This window comes from Nipponia nippon, unplaced genomic scaffold (genome assembly GCF_047370975.1).
Source record: "Nipponia nippon isolate SJK-2023a ecotype South Korea unplaced genomic scaffold, ASM4737097v1 scaffold_4, whole genome shotgun sequence".
Taxonomy (NCBI): domain Eukaryota; kingdom Metazoa; phylum Chordata; class Aves; order Pelecaniformes; family Threskiornithidae; genus Nipponia; species Nipponia nippon.
This window is the reverse complement of record NW_028262358.1, coordinates 91492762-91508224: the sequence shown is the minus strand read 5'-3', so window position 1 is coordinate 91508224 and position 15463 is coordinate 91492762. Positions and strand designations below refer to the sequence as shown.

The window sequence follows — 15463 nt, the reverse complement described above, 5'->3', positions numbered from 1 at the left end:
TAAAGAAATATAAAGATTATAAATAAAGTGACAATTCAGAAACTCTGTGGGAAGCCTTCCTGGGTTTTTGTTTGTTTGTTTTCAGATCGTATAAGCTGTAGCTGGAGCAAAATCTCCCTGTTGTTGTGGTTTTTTGTTTGTTTGTTTTTTTAATAAGACTTGCCACAACTATGTTTTAGAAATGATAAATGCCAATAATATTTTGCTACTGTGGTAAAACAATACTATATGACATGATTAATATTATGTAATCTTAGACGTTTATGTCTGTAAGAAACAGCTGCAAAAATATTTGTTATTTTCATGAGAATGTTTTTATCCAGTGCCATACAGTTGTTGCACTTGTACTAAAATTCATTCTACTGATGTATTTTTATTAATGTTGTAGGATATAATGGTATGTTTGTTTGGCATGTCCAATTTTTATGGCTTGTTTAGCAAAATATGAATATCCTGCTGATGACAGAATTTAATACGACAGTCTAACAGAAAGATTATTCAAGAGCCCATTAGATGAGAATTTGAACTATGCAGTAGATGTTAGGTTTTGTACTTACAATTGCACTTCTTTTAGAAACACTTACTAGAGTCCATTGTAACTTTTATTTCTACCAAGGCTTACTGCTCAAGAGGCAATTTAAGGATCCTTTACAATTGGGAATAAACTTTCAAAACTGAACTTCTGGACTACTTTGGTCCAGGTTATTATGATTGCATATACCTGGCACAGTGGGGCAGTAAACCTTTAACTGAGATTACTAGTTCTTCCATAAGGCAAATATGTTGTAGCTGAATCATTACTTGATGAATACCACAAAAAATAAATATCTGTCATTAATGTAGTGAAGTTCTTCGTCATTTAGCAAGGCCTTTGTTAGATGGAAAAGGCACTGCTCCTTACTTGGAAGAAAGACTTACTCTGTGCCATGTGATAGAAAGAACTGATAGATCAAGGTAAGCGTGAGTTTCATGTTTGAATGAAGGTGGCTGAAACTCACTCATCTCCCGTTGCAGGATGGTCTCTTAAGAAGTTGGATGTTCTGCCTTACCTGTCTTTTGAGTGATATTTCTTGAAAAGTAGGTTCATAACTGGGTGCAGTTAGCGAGCTGGCATGTGTTAGTTATTTTGTTATATTAAAAATTAGTTGATCGATAGCACTTCCTCATCTTCACTGCCTTTACAAGTAATTACTAAGAAAATGTTTGTTTTTCCAGGGATGTTAAAGTTGTTTTTTAGCCTTTTAAAAATAAAGCCTGCTTAGTGAATTTTAGCATACTGTGGTTTAATTAGCAGCTGTCAGTGTTCCTTAAACTCGTTGTTGTTAGGTCTAGTGAAGTTTGATACTTCCATTAGAAAGATTTCTGTGTTTTTAATGCAGTAATGTAGTTGCATTGCATCATGCCTCACTGCATGGATGTTCTCTAGTTGCAAAGGGAGTTGAAGTATACAGTGTGTGAGCAGGAGGCTGTTGCCTATATTTGTGTTGCATTTCTTTGATTTTTTTTTTTTAATAAAAATATATATTTACTTGATTTTTAACTGTGTGTGTATTTGCAGAGTCATTTTCTAACTCTTAGCAGTCCCCGTGTGTGGGGCCATACTGTATGGCCATGCAAGTAATTGTAACAGCAATTTACAACACAGCCAGGCCTACCTAACTGCTCTGTGCTGCTCAGAGTGACAGTCCTGCTGCCCCTTCCAGAGGCAGCGTGCTCACAGCTTTGCACTTCTCTGGCTTCATGGCAAGTTGGCTGAAGGAACTAAATTGGCAGAAAACTAATCCTAGCGGGGGGGGGGGAAGTGTTGGTGGAGCTAGTCTGTATTACTTTTCAGCCATATCAGCAATCTAATCCAGCTGACTGTCCTCTCATATGGGTATGAAAGCTTGCCAGTGTCACTAAGAATAGGGAAAAAACCAGGTCTTTGGCCTTTACAGAAAGGCAAATGCAAATTTTTCTCACAGCTTAGAGTTTAACTAACTCTTTCATCCTCCTTTTGTCCTTTCCGTACTCAGATTTTTCTAAGATGTGCCTTTTTCATTTGACCAAATTATTGAGGTTTTCTTGGGTTTTGAGTGTTTTCTTTATGTGTGCTTTTTTTGCTGTCCATTTCAGGTGATTTTTGAACAATTGACAACATCAGAGAAGTGTCTCACTTTTTTCTGCTTTAGTTACATTTTAGAGATTCTTCTGTCCTACATTTGCAAGTTATTTTGCTGTAAAAGTCATGGAACATTTCTGGACTTTAATTTCTGAATGTTTTTATGGAAGGGATAATATCTGTCCAACAGCATCTTTGAAAGTTTGCAGGATAAATCCAGAAGTGCTAAATAATACAAATTATTGATTTTTTTGTTTTTCTTCTTCCTTTTGGTATGTAGATGCAGTGCTTTATTTCAACCTGATGTTCCAATTATTGCAGCAAACCTGGAAACCTTCTCAAAGTGTTGGTTGCCTAATTTCCAGGTAGTTAGGCTAGGTTATTAATCTTATTCTGTATATAACTGCCTTTCAGCACTTTCTAAAAATAGATTGCTGTTTGTTTAGTGCTGCTATATTCTCAGTCGCACAAGCTTAGCTTTTTTTTATGAAAATGGATCCCATGGTGCATAACTAAGTCTAAAATCAGAAGTGTGCAAATCACATACATAATACACTGTAAGGTTTCCTGCTGTGTTTTGCTTATCTTATAAAACTTCCAGTGTTCAGAATTTGAGATCATATGTGATTAACATCACATACTGATTTGCCACAGAAATCATATTCTGGAATTCTTGTTCAAGAGTCATCTTCCTTGAAATTGCTTGTTAGCTTTATATACTTTTTCACATTTTGAGAGTAAATCAGCAGGCAGTTTAGAAATTGTCCCTAGCTCATCCTAACCTTTTATCCTCCATTTTTTCCTATAAAATAGGAAGATACCTCTCCTATATTTATCTTTCCTATAAAACCACTGAAACTTTCTTCTTACTTTCTGAATTTTTAGTATATCTCCAGTCTAGCAATAGAGGTCTTACATAAGTAGAGAATTATATATATTTATAATGCTGGAGATGAAAAAATTGCTTTTCTGTTTATTTGTTTGTTGTTTGTTTTTTTTTTCCTCCTTTATTGTTGGATCCTGCTTTTCATGTTATTTAAATTATTTTACTTGTCTGGAAAGTTTGGGTGGGTGGCAGACTTATTGAGAGAGAGAAAAGAAGGAAAGTGACTGAGGTACTTCATTTTGGAAGTGTTTGTGATGATGGTGCAGTTGCCTTAGGTGATGCTTTGTACCTATGAGTAGTCACTGGTTTCACTTGACTGCTGGTTGGAATCATGTGGGTTGGAACCTCCTGTCCAAACCAAGCCCAGTTAGGGCAGGTTGCTCAGGGCTTTATTCAGTCTTTATGGCCTCACAGGTCAACCTCTTGAGCACCCTCATGGTAAAAAATAAATTCTTTCACTGAGTTGGAATTTTCTTCGTTCGGGCTTGTATCCGTTGCCTCTTGTCCTTTTGCTGTGCATCTCTGTGGAGAGTTTGGCTTTATTTTCTCTCTGCCTTCCCACTAGGTATTTGAAGACAGCAAAAAGGTCTCCCTTCTCCCCTTTTTAAGACTGAATAAACCCAGGTGTTTTAGTCTCCCCTTATATGTCATGTGTTCGATCCCCCTGGCTATCTTGACAGCTCATCACTGAACTTGCTCTAGTGTGTCAATACCTTTGTTATACTGGAGAGCCCAAAACTGAATGCAGTACTCCGGTTAGTTTCATATGAAAGTGCCCTATGGAAGGGAAGAGTCACATCTCTTAGCTGAACTTTTGCTAATATGTCATGTGGTTGGCCTTCCTTGCCGTGGGGGTGTGCTGCCAGCCCATGTTCAATTTGTTGGCCACTGAGACCCGCACATCCTCTTGGAAGAGCTGCTTCCTAGCCAGTCGTCACCCAGCCTGCACTGCTGCATGGGCTTATTTGGTCCCAGATGTAGGACTTTGCATTTGCTTTTGTTGAACTTCATAAGGTTCTTGTCAGACCATTTCTTCAGCCTGTCAGGTCCCTCTGAATAGCAGCCCTGGGTTCCAGTGTATCAGCTACTTCCCCCTATTTGGTATCGTCTGCAAACTTGCTGAGTGCACTTGGTCCCAGCATCCAGATTATCAATAAAGACATTAAACCGTATTGACTCCAGTACTGATTGCTGAGGGATGCTAACAGCTGGATTTGTACTGCTAGTCATCACCTTTTGACCCCAACAGTCCAGCTGGTTTTCCCCTCACCTTCTCATTCATTTACTCAGTCCATATCTCTCTCGTCTGGCTTGTGGGAGATCATGTCAAAGGCCTTGCAACACCCATTGCTCTCCCCTTACCTACACAGCCAACCATCTCACTGTAGAATGCAGTTGGGTTAGTCAGGCACAAATTGCCCTTGGCAAATCCATGCTGGCTGTTCACCTTCTTGTCATCACGTAGCTGGGAATGGATTCCTAGAAGATTTGATCCATAACCTTATGGGGGGCTGAGGTGAAGAAGACTAGCCTGCAGTTCACCAGATCGTCTTTGTTGCCCATCTTGAAGATAGGTATGATGTTTTTCCAGTCATTGGGAATCTCTTTCATGCCATGGCCTTTCAAAGATAATGTAGAGTGGCCTAACAGTGACATTGGCAAGCTTCCTCAACACCATCAGATGCATCCTGTCTGATCCTGTGGACTTCTACATGTACAACTGGCTTAAGTGTTCCTTAATCATATCTCCCTTAACAATGAGTGATGTTGCACTCCCACAGATTCTGCTGGTAAACTTGGGGAACTGGGAGGTCAGAGGGCAGAACTTAACAGTGAAATCTGGAGGGGCAAAAAAAAAAAAAAAAAAGAGGATCAAGTTCTTCAGTTTTTTCCATGTCCTTTGTCACTACGTTCCTCTCTCATTGAGCAGCGGGCCCACATTTTCCTTAGCATTCCTTTTGCTGCTAGTGTAAATCAAGAAGCTCTCTTGAAGGACTTCTGCATTGTTTTCTGATGCTATCATAAGGGCAGCATCCTTGGGTGATATGTCTACATCTCTATTGGGAGAATCGGTAGAAAAGGTCAAGAAACACTAGTTATCCATTGTGTGGTTACCACTCCTCTTACCAGAAAAACCTTCAAAGACATTGCAAAGAAAATGTTTAACATACTTCAAAGCTCTATTGTCCTTTTATCTTCTTCTATTACCCCTTGTTAATACTTAGAAAATGTTAAACGCAGTTCAGCAAATGATCAAACTTACACAGTTCTGTGTTCCTGAGTCCAATCATTCTACATGATATTCTGCACTGTAGGCAACCCTACCAGAATATGCAGATGATTTTCCATCTTTGAACTACAGACCTCTTATAAATGCTTTTTCTTTGCAAACTTTTTGTCCAGGAGTGGATGCTCTGTATTTATCACTGGCTTACTGTTGACATCACATTCTTGAAAGGATGGGGTTTTTTTATTAGCCATCTGAGAAATTAAATTGACGTCATGTGTGAAAGAATGTCCATACTTTGTATCTGTTGCACTGGTATCATAGAACTTTACTACTGAACTCTGTGCTTCATGTAATATCTCGCTTACTATGATTACTGCCTATTACTGGAAGTGATTTTGACAGGTTTTTTGCATCTGCAGCTAATTTAGGGAGAGGAAAGTTAAGGCATCTTTTAAGCAATAGATCTCTAAAACTGTACCTATAAATATAGGTTAGGTTATGGTTCCATGCAGGTTCCTTTGGTATCCTTAGTGCCTAAAACAACCTCAGTTCCTGGATGCCCCTTACCTCTGCTGTGCTGTCACAGCTGTGCTATGATAGTGTGGTTGAACAGAAGAGGGAACTGATATGGTTGAAAGATAACTTTCCCCCTCCCCTGCCTCTCAAGGTGTTTTTGCCTGAATTAGTTTCCTTCCCCAGGTTTGCTTGCAGTGAAGAAGCAGCTCTGCTGACGTACGCAGGGTGCAGGACAGGAGCAAGAAGCCCCAGCTTTTAGGAAGCGTGAGGGGTGCGTAAACCTGTTCATGTAGTGAATGCTTCAGAATGTGAAAATGCAGCCTCACTCTGGTTACGCAGTTGACGTACTAGAGCTGATGGTATCAAAGCTGGAAGATAAAAAGCTGTTTTGCATAGAAGCCTGAAGAAGCCTGTCTGAAAGAACAATGAAGCAACAGGGAAAGTGAAACAATTAAAAAATATTTCTGTGTCAGATTTTTATGAGTACTTGTATCCTCTTAACAATATATGTGATGACTCTAAATGAACAACAGATTAGAAAGCTCAGCAGCATTCTTTTTAATTTACTTAAATATGAGTCTGGATGAAGGCAATGATTCTGAGCACATTTAAATTAATTTGCATTTTTTGTGTGAATGCTGCAGTATCTGATAAGTTGGTTGCAGTTGTGATGGTCTAAGCATTTGTGAGATGAGGCTTGTATTATTTCTTTTTTTTCAGACCAGTGTAACTAGGGAAAAAGAATGTAAACTTCAGGTCCTCCTGGAAAAACTCCTTGGTCCTAAACCAAACCTTTGTTTGGTTTAAGCTTCATATTTAGGGTGGTTCTTGGAAACACAGAAAGAGATGTGATCTCAGCTGATGAAGGACTTGTAAAAGCTTCTGGGTGTTGTAATTGAAACCTTAAAGTCTCTACTGCTGTATTCCAGGGTGGTGGGGAGTTCTTCTGGCAATCCAGTGATACATCTGAAAAAGTTGCTTTCCGAGAAAAGTTGTTCTTTGTGTGGCCAGTAAATGCATCTGCCATCTGTGGTGGGTTGACCCTGGCTGGATGCCAGGTGCCCACCAAAGCCCCTCTGTCACTCCCCTCCTCAGCTGAACAAGGGGAGAGAAAATATAATGAAAGGCTCGTGGGTCGAGATAAGGACAGGGAGAGATCATTCACCAATTACAGTCATGGGCAAAACAGACTTGACTTGGGGAAATTAGTTTAATTTATTACCAATCAAATCAAAGTAGGATAATGAGAAATAAGAGCAAATCTAAAAACACCTTCCCCCCACCCCTCCCTTCTTCCCAGCCTCAACTTCACTCTTGATTTTTCTCTACCTCCTCCCCCCCGAGCGGCGCAGGGGGATGGGGAATGGGGGTTGCTATCAGTTCATCACATGTTGCCTCTGCCGCTCCTTCCTCCTCAGGGGGAGGACTCCTCACACTCTTCCCTGCTCCAGCGTGGGGTCCCTCCCACAGAAGACAGTCCTGCATGAACTTCTCCAATGTGAGTCCTGCCCATGGCCTGCAGTTCTTCATGAACTGCTCCAGCGTGCGTGCTTTCCACGGGGTGCAGTCCTTCAGGAACAGACTGCTCCAGCGTGGGTCCCCCGCAGGGTCACAAGTCCTGGCAGCAAACCTGCTCCAGTGCAGGCTTCCCATGGGGTCACAGCCTCCTTCGGGCATCCTCCTGCTCCAGCGTGGGGTCCTCCACAGGCTGCAGGGGAATCTGCTCTGGTGCCTGGAGCACCTCCTGCCCCTCTTTCTTCACTGACCTTGGTGTCTGCAGAGTTGTTTCTCTCACATATTCTCACTCGTCTCTCTGACTGCAATTGCGCAGTTCTTTTTTCCCCCTTCTTAAATATGTTATCCCAGAGGTGCTACCACCATCGCTGATGGGCTTGGCCTTGGCCAGCGGCAGGTCCATCTTGGAGCCAACCCTGTAGCCCTCCCGCTACCAGATCCTTACCACAATACAGTATCATATCCAAAACAATAAAAAGAAATAGGTATGTTTTTCTGGTCAGCTGTAATATAGATTCATATGGAATAATTGGCCTTAGAGCACAGGGTACCAGACATGCAAAAAATTCTTCTAAGATGATATCTTCTGTTGAACACTAGGACTTCACTAAATACTGTATATGTCGCTCCTCATGTCAGTGTTTTAGGCAGGCAGAATTTTAAAGGTGTGGTTTTTTTTTTTTTTTTTGCAAATGCACAACTTTGCTCTTATTTCATGGAGATTCACTGTGAACTTTTTCTTCCCATTTAGGAATTGCTTAATGACACCATTGAATGAGAGAAGCTCCTGCTAAAGGAGTTTACATAACAGTATCCACACAAAGTAACTTAAAGGTGTTAATCTGCTTTTTGCCATTCTTCCTACAAGCATACTTTGTTTTGTAGTCCAAAATTTGTTAATTGAGTTTTACGCAAAAAGACAATATGGGGATTTTTAAAAGGGTGGCTTCAGGATGTGGTTAATAATGCCACAAAAGTTTTAATAAAAACTAAAATAGGAATTATATTTTCAAGAAACTGTTATAATTGGCTTTTTAAAAATGACATGTAACTGATCACGGTTATTTTAAAAAGCAGTGATATATGTTAGATACACCTGTTTAAGATGTCCATTTAAATTCCATCTAGTTTCTGGGGCTCAGAATTGCTCACCTCCCTCAGTATAACAGCACCAAAGGGAGCTTATAGTGGGAGGAAAAATAATTTGTCATTGCTAGTGAAATCTGCTCCATCATGCTGCCTTTCTTGGGCAGAGGCATAACAATTGACTTCTGTTGGCTCAGTATCTTAGGGCCAGGTCTGCTTATTTGAATATTTTCACCTTCTGCTTATGAATGTACGTTGCCCATTAAAATGGTCTTGACAGTATACGTAGTAAAAATTGCAACATAGAAGTTCCAAACTTAAGTCTTACTACAAAATAGTTAGAAACTTAGCTTGTATGACAGATGACATGTTATCCCTGTTAAAAAAAAAAAAACAAAAAAAACCCAACAAAAAAACAACACAAAACAGTCACGTATAGAATCAGATCCCAAGTGACCATTCAGATCAAGTAACTGTTAGGTGAACAATCTGGCTAACATGATGGTATACTTCTAGATTTGCATTTTTGGTAGGACCAAGAATGCTAGAGAGAGTGAAAATTGCTCCAGAGCCGAGTGAACAGAGCTGGTTTGTAGCGGTGGACTGGATTATTGCACAAAGAGGTTCCTGGGTTTATGACAGTAGACAGAACCTGTGGCGAGTTGTCTCTTGGGAGCAGAGATGGTAAACTTCATAAGATACCTGAAGATGTGTAGGGAATGCAACAGAAGAGCTGGTAGCATTGGTGCCTGTGGTAGAAATCTTAGCATCTTCTGTAGCAGGTGCAGGGCCACAAAAATGGACAGTTGCAACGTGAGAAAAAATGTGCAGGGAAGATGAGTTAACATCTGCAAATGCCTTCTTTAGAGAGGAAGTTCTGTGCAACGGGGATGGATTTTCTCAAAACAAAAATAGAACTAGTCTCGTGGCACCTAGAGCAGGGGGAGGCTGATGCATCTGGAGCAGCACATGGTTTGATATAATTTATGCTCAGTGAATAAAAGTATTAAAAAAAAAAAAAAAAAGACCTCTACTGACGTTGGTAAAACTAAGGTAGGAACTGATGTAGAAAATCATGTACAAATAGTCTGATTTAAATAGAAAAAGAACCAAAAGAAACCCCATACAAAGAAAAGTGTTTACTTCATTTGTGTGAAGAAACCTACAAAAATATTTTAGGTAAAATGGGAGAACTGGAAACTGACAGAATTAACTTATTTGAAATTAGGTAGAAAGAAAACAGTTAGGGGGACATTAGGACAAATTGAGACTAAAGGGGGACTGGTGAAGAATCGATTGTGTTGATTGAAGAAGTACTGTACGCTCCACAAAATGTTAAAGTCAGATCAGACTTAAATGGCTCCAAAAGTTACGAGAAATCCAGATAGATTCAAGGACTATGTAAAAAATGTGACATTGTAATTATATTACCAATTACTTGACCAGGATGATGACTGTTGTAACCGGTTAAGAGAAACTCTAAAAGCTGCAGGAATAGCAGACACAGATACTGCGGGAAGTCTCAGTGAAACACTACCTTCCAGTTCTCCTTCTAGAGGAAAACATGGTGCACAAAAAGAAGTGGCAGTGTGCTTCAGCAATTGCCTTTCATGTGGAACTGGGACTCTTGGATGTACTTGTTCTGCAGCACATAGTGAGTATTGCTGGAGAAGCTTGCAAGGTGTTCGTGAAGTACATAATGTCCTGCAAGGATGCTGAATTTCTAAACCTGAAGGAAAACCAATTGATACAGAAATGATTAATTCAGAAAAAGGACTACCGAAGATCTTAAGAAACTCTTTGAAGGGACACTAAAAGATGCAGCCGGAGTGTAAAATACTTGCAGACAGCTTGGGAGTTATTTAAAGACACCATATTTGAGGCTCACAGCACATGCGTGCTGCTTATTTAAATAGAACTCAAACGGCACTCCAAAATGTTGGCATGGCTAAACAGAAGGGTAAGGGGGGATGTCTGAAATAAAACATCATCCTTCTTGAATCTGAACTTTTGTCTGAATGATGAAAATAGAGAATAATAAAAAAGCTGGTGGATTAAACCTATAATTCTAATGAGGCAGGCAAAAAAATTTTTGATGAATAACTCCCAACAGGCATAAAAGCTACTGTTAAGTATTTCTTCAAACTCAGAAAAGAGTTTCTGGAGTATCTGTAGGGTCAGTAGACAACCCAATTGTAAAAGGTTGCTTTGGAGAATATAAGGTCATAGCTGAGAAACAGAATTGCTTGCACCCACTTTGGTAACACTTATAGAGGTCTTTATGCCAGAATATTTCTTAAGAAGGAATGTGATAGAGTATATGACTCAAAACGAAACATCACTGGAAGAAATTGCAGTACATTAAGCAAACAATGAACAAGGCAGGAGGATCAAACCATTCATGCAAGGGTTGCAAGAGAAACTCAGCGGTAAAGGAGCTAATGACTGTAGGGTGTTACTTATTGGTTTGCATTGTCTTTCTGCTACAGGTGAAGAAGGTAGCTCATATGATACCAGCTTTTTAAAAAGGCAGTGGAGGTATTTGAGGAACTTTACATCGGTGAGCTTTGTGACCGTACAACCCAAAGTCTTAGAAAAGATAACGAAGACCAGAATTAATTTCATCATTCCCTCTCTAAAGTCCTTTACCAAAGGCTTTTGGAGAGGCTAAATTGCCTCTGAATAAAATGGAAAGTTTTATAAAACAACTGGCAACAGATGGAAAGAGAGGGCAAAAATGGTTCGTTTTGAAATAGAAGGAGTAACCCATTGAATTCCACAAGGTTCTCTGTTGACGTTGGTGCACAGATACAAGGAAAAGGGTTTGATAGTGAGGTGACAAAGTTTGTAGATGTTTCAGACTTCACTTGGGTTAGTGTAATGGCTGGCTGTTTAAAGGAAATAGCCAATGCTGAGGTTTTGAGTTATGTGGATTGAAATCATACATGAAATTCAGTGTAGGTAAATGCCAAGTAATCTCAGTGAATGAGGAGTAGGAAAGAATTTTTGTAGACAATGATTGGCTCTGAACTGGTTCTTACCAACCATGAGTGAAAGATGGAATTATCTAGTACATAAAGATCAATGTCATTCTCCACAGCAGTGAAAACAGCCAATCCAGTATTAAGACTTATTAGGAAAGGAATAAAGAACAAAACAGAAACATCGTGCTGCTTCTGTAGAAATTCATGGCACATATGCATCTTGAATATTCCTCATTGGTATCCTCTTCTCATCTCAAAAGGGGTACAGTAGACTAGAAGAGGTTCAGAGAGAAGCATTGAGAGTGATTTAAAGGCATGAAACAGCTTTTATTTGAGGAAAAATTAAAAACACTTGAGTTTTTTTTCTTTTTTCTGCCGGGGAAAAGGATGACCGTGAAAGAACACAACAGAGATCTATGCAATCATGAGTGAATAGGGAAGCATTACTTATTACTATCTTCCAAAGTACAAGAACTGAAGGAGTGGAGTACTAAGTGGGAGCAAAAAGATACCAGATTGAATCAGGACAAACAAAACCAGATACTTACTCATATAATGTATAATTAAGCTGAGGTACTACCTGCTGCAAGATGCTGTTGATTCTATAAAGTAGGGTTGATTAAAAAAGTAAGCAGGGAGAAGAAAAATGCTGTTAAACACAAAAATATCACCCATGGCTCAGGAAGTCCTCGGTAGATGCAAGTAGCTGGAAGCAGAGGTTGAATATGTGATAAATATTTCTGTGTGCACTGTTTATACTTTATCCTAGACATCTGTTGTTGGTTGTGATTTTTTTTTTTTCTTTTCTGTCAAAACATAGAGTTGCATTCATTATTTCTAAATGCATTTCCAACTATGTAAAGAAAAACATAATAAGAAAAGATACATTTAAATTATACCAAAATCAAAGCTGCTGCATAGTTTGTCATACAGAATTTGTGTGAGACAGCTCTTAGTCGCAATAATTAGGGCCCCGGGGTGAACAGTGCCTTGCCTTAATGAGTGCTGTCTCCATGCTCTGGATCTCCTTTGCTTAAGAATACCCCCATGCCATCATATTATATGAAAATCTCCATACTGTTGGATATTGCAGTAGATGAATCTGAAATTTGATGTAGTGTGACTGTTCTCAGAAAGTTCAGGTTTTTACTTAGTTGATGGTAACACTGAAATTTCAATTAGCTTCAGATGTTAATTCAGGTCAGTGTCAGATGTTGAATTTAAAAAAAAGCATAATATGTTGAAATTGTACCTGGGGCAGTTCAGAACTGTTGCTTTTCTATGGAAAAATAAAATATGTGCTTGGGTATTAGACATTTAAATAATAAATTTTAGGACCCTTTCTGCATGTGGCATATAGTTCATATCAGAGAAGGAACCCTTACATTTACAGGTGTCAGTAAAACAGTTGAAATCTTTGTAAAACCACCTCATGTCATAATTTTTGATAGCTTGTTAACTCATTGCATTAGTAATCAAAATATTGACAGATACTTTATGAAAATGAGTCACCACTGCATTGATGAACTTATTTTGTCAAATGACAGTTAAACATTGACATCAACAAAATGAATTCTTGGGGAAAATATGTACATCTGGTTTACTCCTCTAGTTTGTGTTGATTAATAACTCAGCTTGAAATCAAGACTTACCTTAACTTGTTCTCATTTCAGCTTTGGATAGATCACAGTCCAGGAGAGATGGAGGTTTTAAAAATAATTGGAGCTTTGATCATGCAGAAGAAAGTGAAGGAGATGCAGAGAAAGAGTAAGGATGCTTTTATCTAGGCTATTGAAAGTATAACTGTCTATAAAGAAATACTTTTTTGCAATTTATTAATAAGAAACAATATATATCTTAAAAATTTCAGAAATTAAGAAAAATTATTTCAAAGAAGTGATTATTTTAAATAGTATTGCCATATAAAAATGCATTATAATGTAAATTTAATTGTGAACATGGTGCTTACAACATAGGGCACAGTATATTTCAAAAATGTTGCAATTGTCTTTGGAGCTACTGTGTAAGTCTAAGGTAGACAGACAAGAAATATGTTAATATGCAAAGTAAGGCAAAGGAAAGGTAGGGTATCCAAGCAGCTTCAGTTTTTCCTTTTAGTGGTGATGCTACTCAGTACTTCACAGTTATGATTAAGATACTTCAGTAGCTCTAGGCCTACATCAAGTTAAACTGAGCTTAAAAGACCATAGGTTTTTCTCCCTTGTGCTTATCTCACTGGGTAGAGTTAAGGCTGTTTTTGTTCCCTGATCGTTTATTTCTTCACTTAGTATGTTTGGATTTTGACTAAAACTTAAACCCTCTTTATGTAGTTTGAATACATAATTTGTCCTTGTGACATTTTATTGTTACTAATATGTTTTCTCAATATTAATATATTTATTTCCAAAAAGACTAATCAGTTGTTAAAAGAACAACAAGTTTCATGCATGAAGAATGCATGTTAGGTTTATTTGTTGTTCTTAGGTATTTGGAGAGTAGGACCTGCAAGTTTAAAAAGGCTGCTATGGTTCTGTACTAAGGAGAAACTGAATCCTGCAATTAAGTACAAAAATAATTCTTATATGAATTTGTATCTTGGCCTCTCTAATAGTCTAAAGAGACCACCATGGAGTTGCATTTTTAACAGGTAATATTCTGCCAAATATTGTGTGTTGGAAGGGAAATAGGAAAGTAGACATATAACCGCTTAGGCTACAGCAGTAGGCTATGCTGTAATCTTACAAAACCATTAAGACATATGATGTTTTAGTCATTAAAAAATGAGTTCAGGAGTTCATTGAAATGTGAGGTAAGCATTAAGAGCTTTTGTCAAAACAGAACTGTATCAGAAGTTAAAACCACTTTTTAAAAGGTTCTCAAACTAAGGGCATTTTGGTTTTATAAAATTAAGCTTGCTTTTTTTTCTTAGCAATTTTACATCCATTTCTGGTGCACAGTAACATGTTTTAAGTGTAGTGGTAGTACATACAATGCAGTTAGTATTTGCATTTTACTTGTCTTCAGAAATAAATCACATTTATAAGCATAGCAGCTTTTTTTTCTTCCAGTGTTCCATCTGTCTCCAGCTGATGTTGACTTAAGAACACAGAATGAGATATGTATTGTGTAGTGATGCTGGAAAAAAAAAAAAGTTTGAAAAACTGATTATGGAATATCTGTTTTATATAATTGTATCTGATTTTAAGGTGATGTTTCCAAGTGATTTTTCATTCCTTTCAAATATTCTGTACGAGAAACGGTTTTCCCATAGCCAGTATTGAAATTTTATTACCTACTCACATTAGTAATTCATTTTTATACCTGTGAATTATGCAGAATCTTCTCTGGAAGTATTAGATAAAAGAACAGTTGAAAATTGATTTAAATTGGAGATCTTGCCTTTTTTTGCTTACCCATCTTCTGATACCATTTCAGGCAACTTGTCACTCCCTTCAAACAGCTGCATGTTTTAAGCTGCCCGCATATTTACTTTTCGTAACACCTGGGGTTTTTTTGGTTTTGGTTTTGTTTTTTTGTCTTAATGGTATTGTAAGCTTTGATCATTTTGAAATAATTTGTGTATTTTGCTGTTCTGATACGTTTTTACTTTGTATAACAGAATACTGACAGAAGGAAATCTAGAAAACAAATGATTTGACAGTAAATTGTCCTTTTCTTTCTAAATTCCCTTTACCCTTAGCAGAACATTTCAAAGATTAGCTGCTTTAGTTCATAGAATTGTTCCAGCATAAAGCGTTGTGTCCCCCCAATATTTTGAGCATACTATGCAATAAGTATGTATTCTGGCGATTTTATTAAAAATGTCATTCTTATTTGCTATGGTATGCTGATATTTACTAGCAATGCTTGTAATTTACTGCATTTCTGTGTGGAGAAAGCTGTAAATCTGAAGCAAGCATCTGGATGCATCTCATGCTTGTTGTTGAGGCACTAGCATTTTAGTGTCTGACCTTACCACAGCTTTTTGCCCTCTTAATGGCAGACACACACTAAGTTTGTTTTGAACTGGCCCCAGAATAACATTCCAGCACTTAAAGGACTGGTTGTATTCTTGTATTACCCCATGAGATCTGTGCTAATGTTGTTGGTCAGTACTGGATGTCTGCTTGGATTACCATTCCTCA

General features: G+C 38.2%; 1 protein-coding gene across 3 annotated transcripts in view; it reads left to right on the top strand.

The window, feature by feature from the left end:
- SENP6 (SUMO specific peptidase 6) overlaps positions 1–15463 on the top strand; it is an 84678-nt gene that overhangs the window by 8394 nt on the left and 60821 nt on the right. For 2 of the 3 annotated variants that reach the window (XM_087776295.1, XM_087776294.1), the window contains exon 2: positions 12992–13085. The exons of the other annotated variant lie outside the window; for it this stretch is intronic. In XM_087776295.1, the coding sequence (XP_087632421.1) occupies positions 12992–13085 (94 nt within the window). The remainder of the gene's footprint in view (positions 1–12991; positions 13086–15463) is intronic. 3 annotated transcript variants of the gene reach the window in all.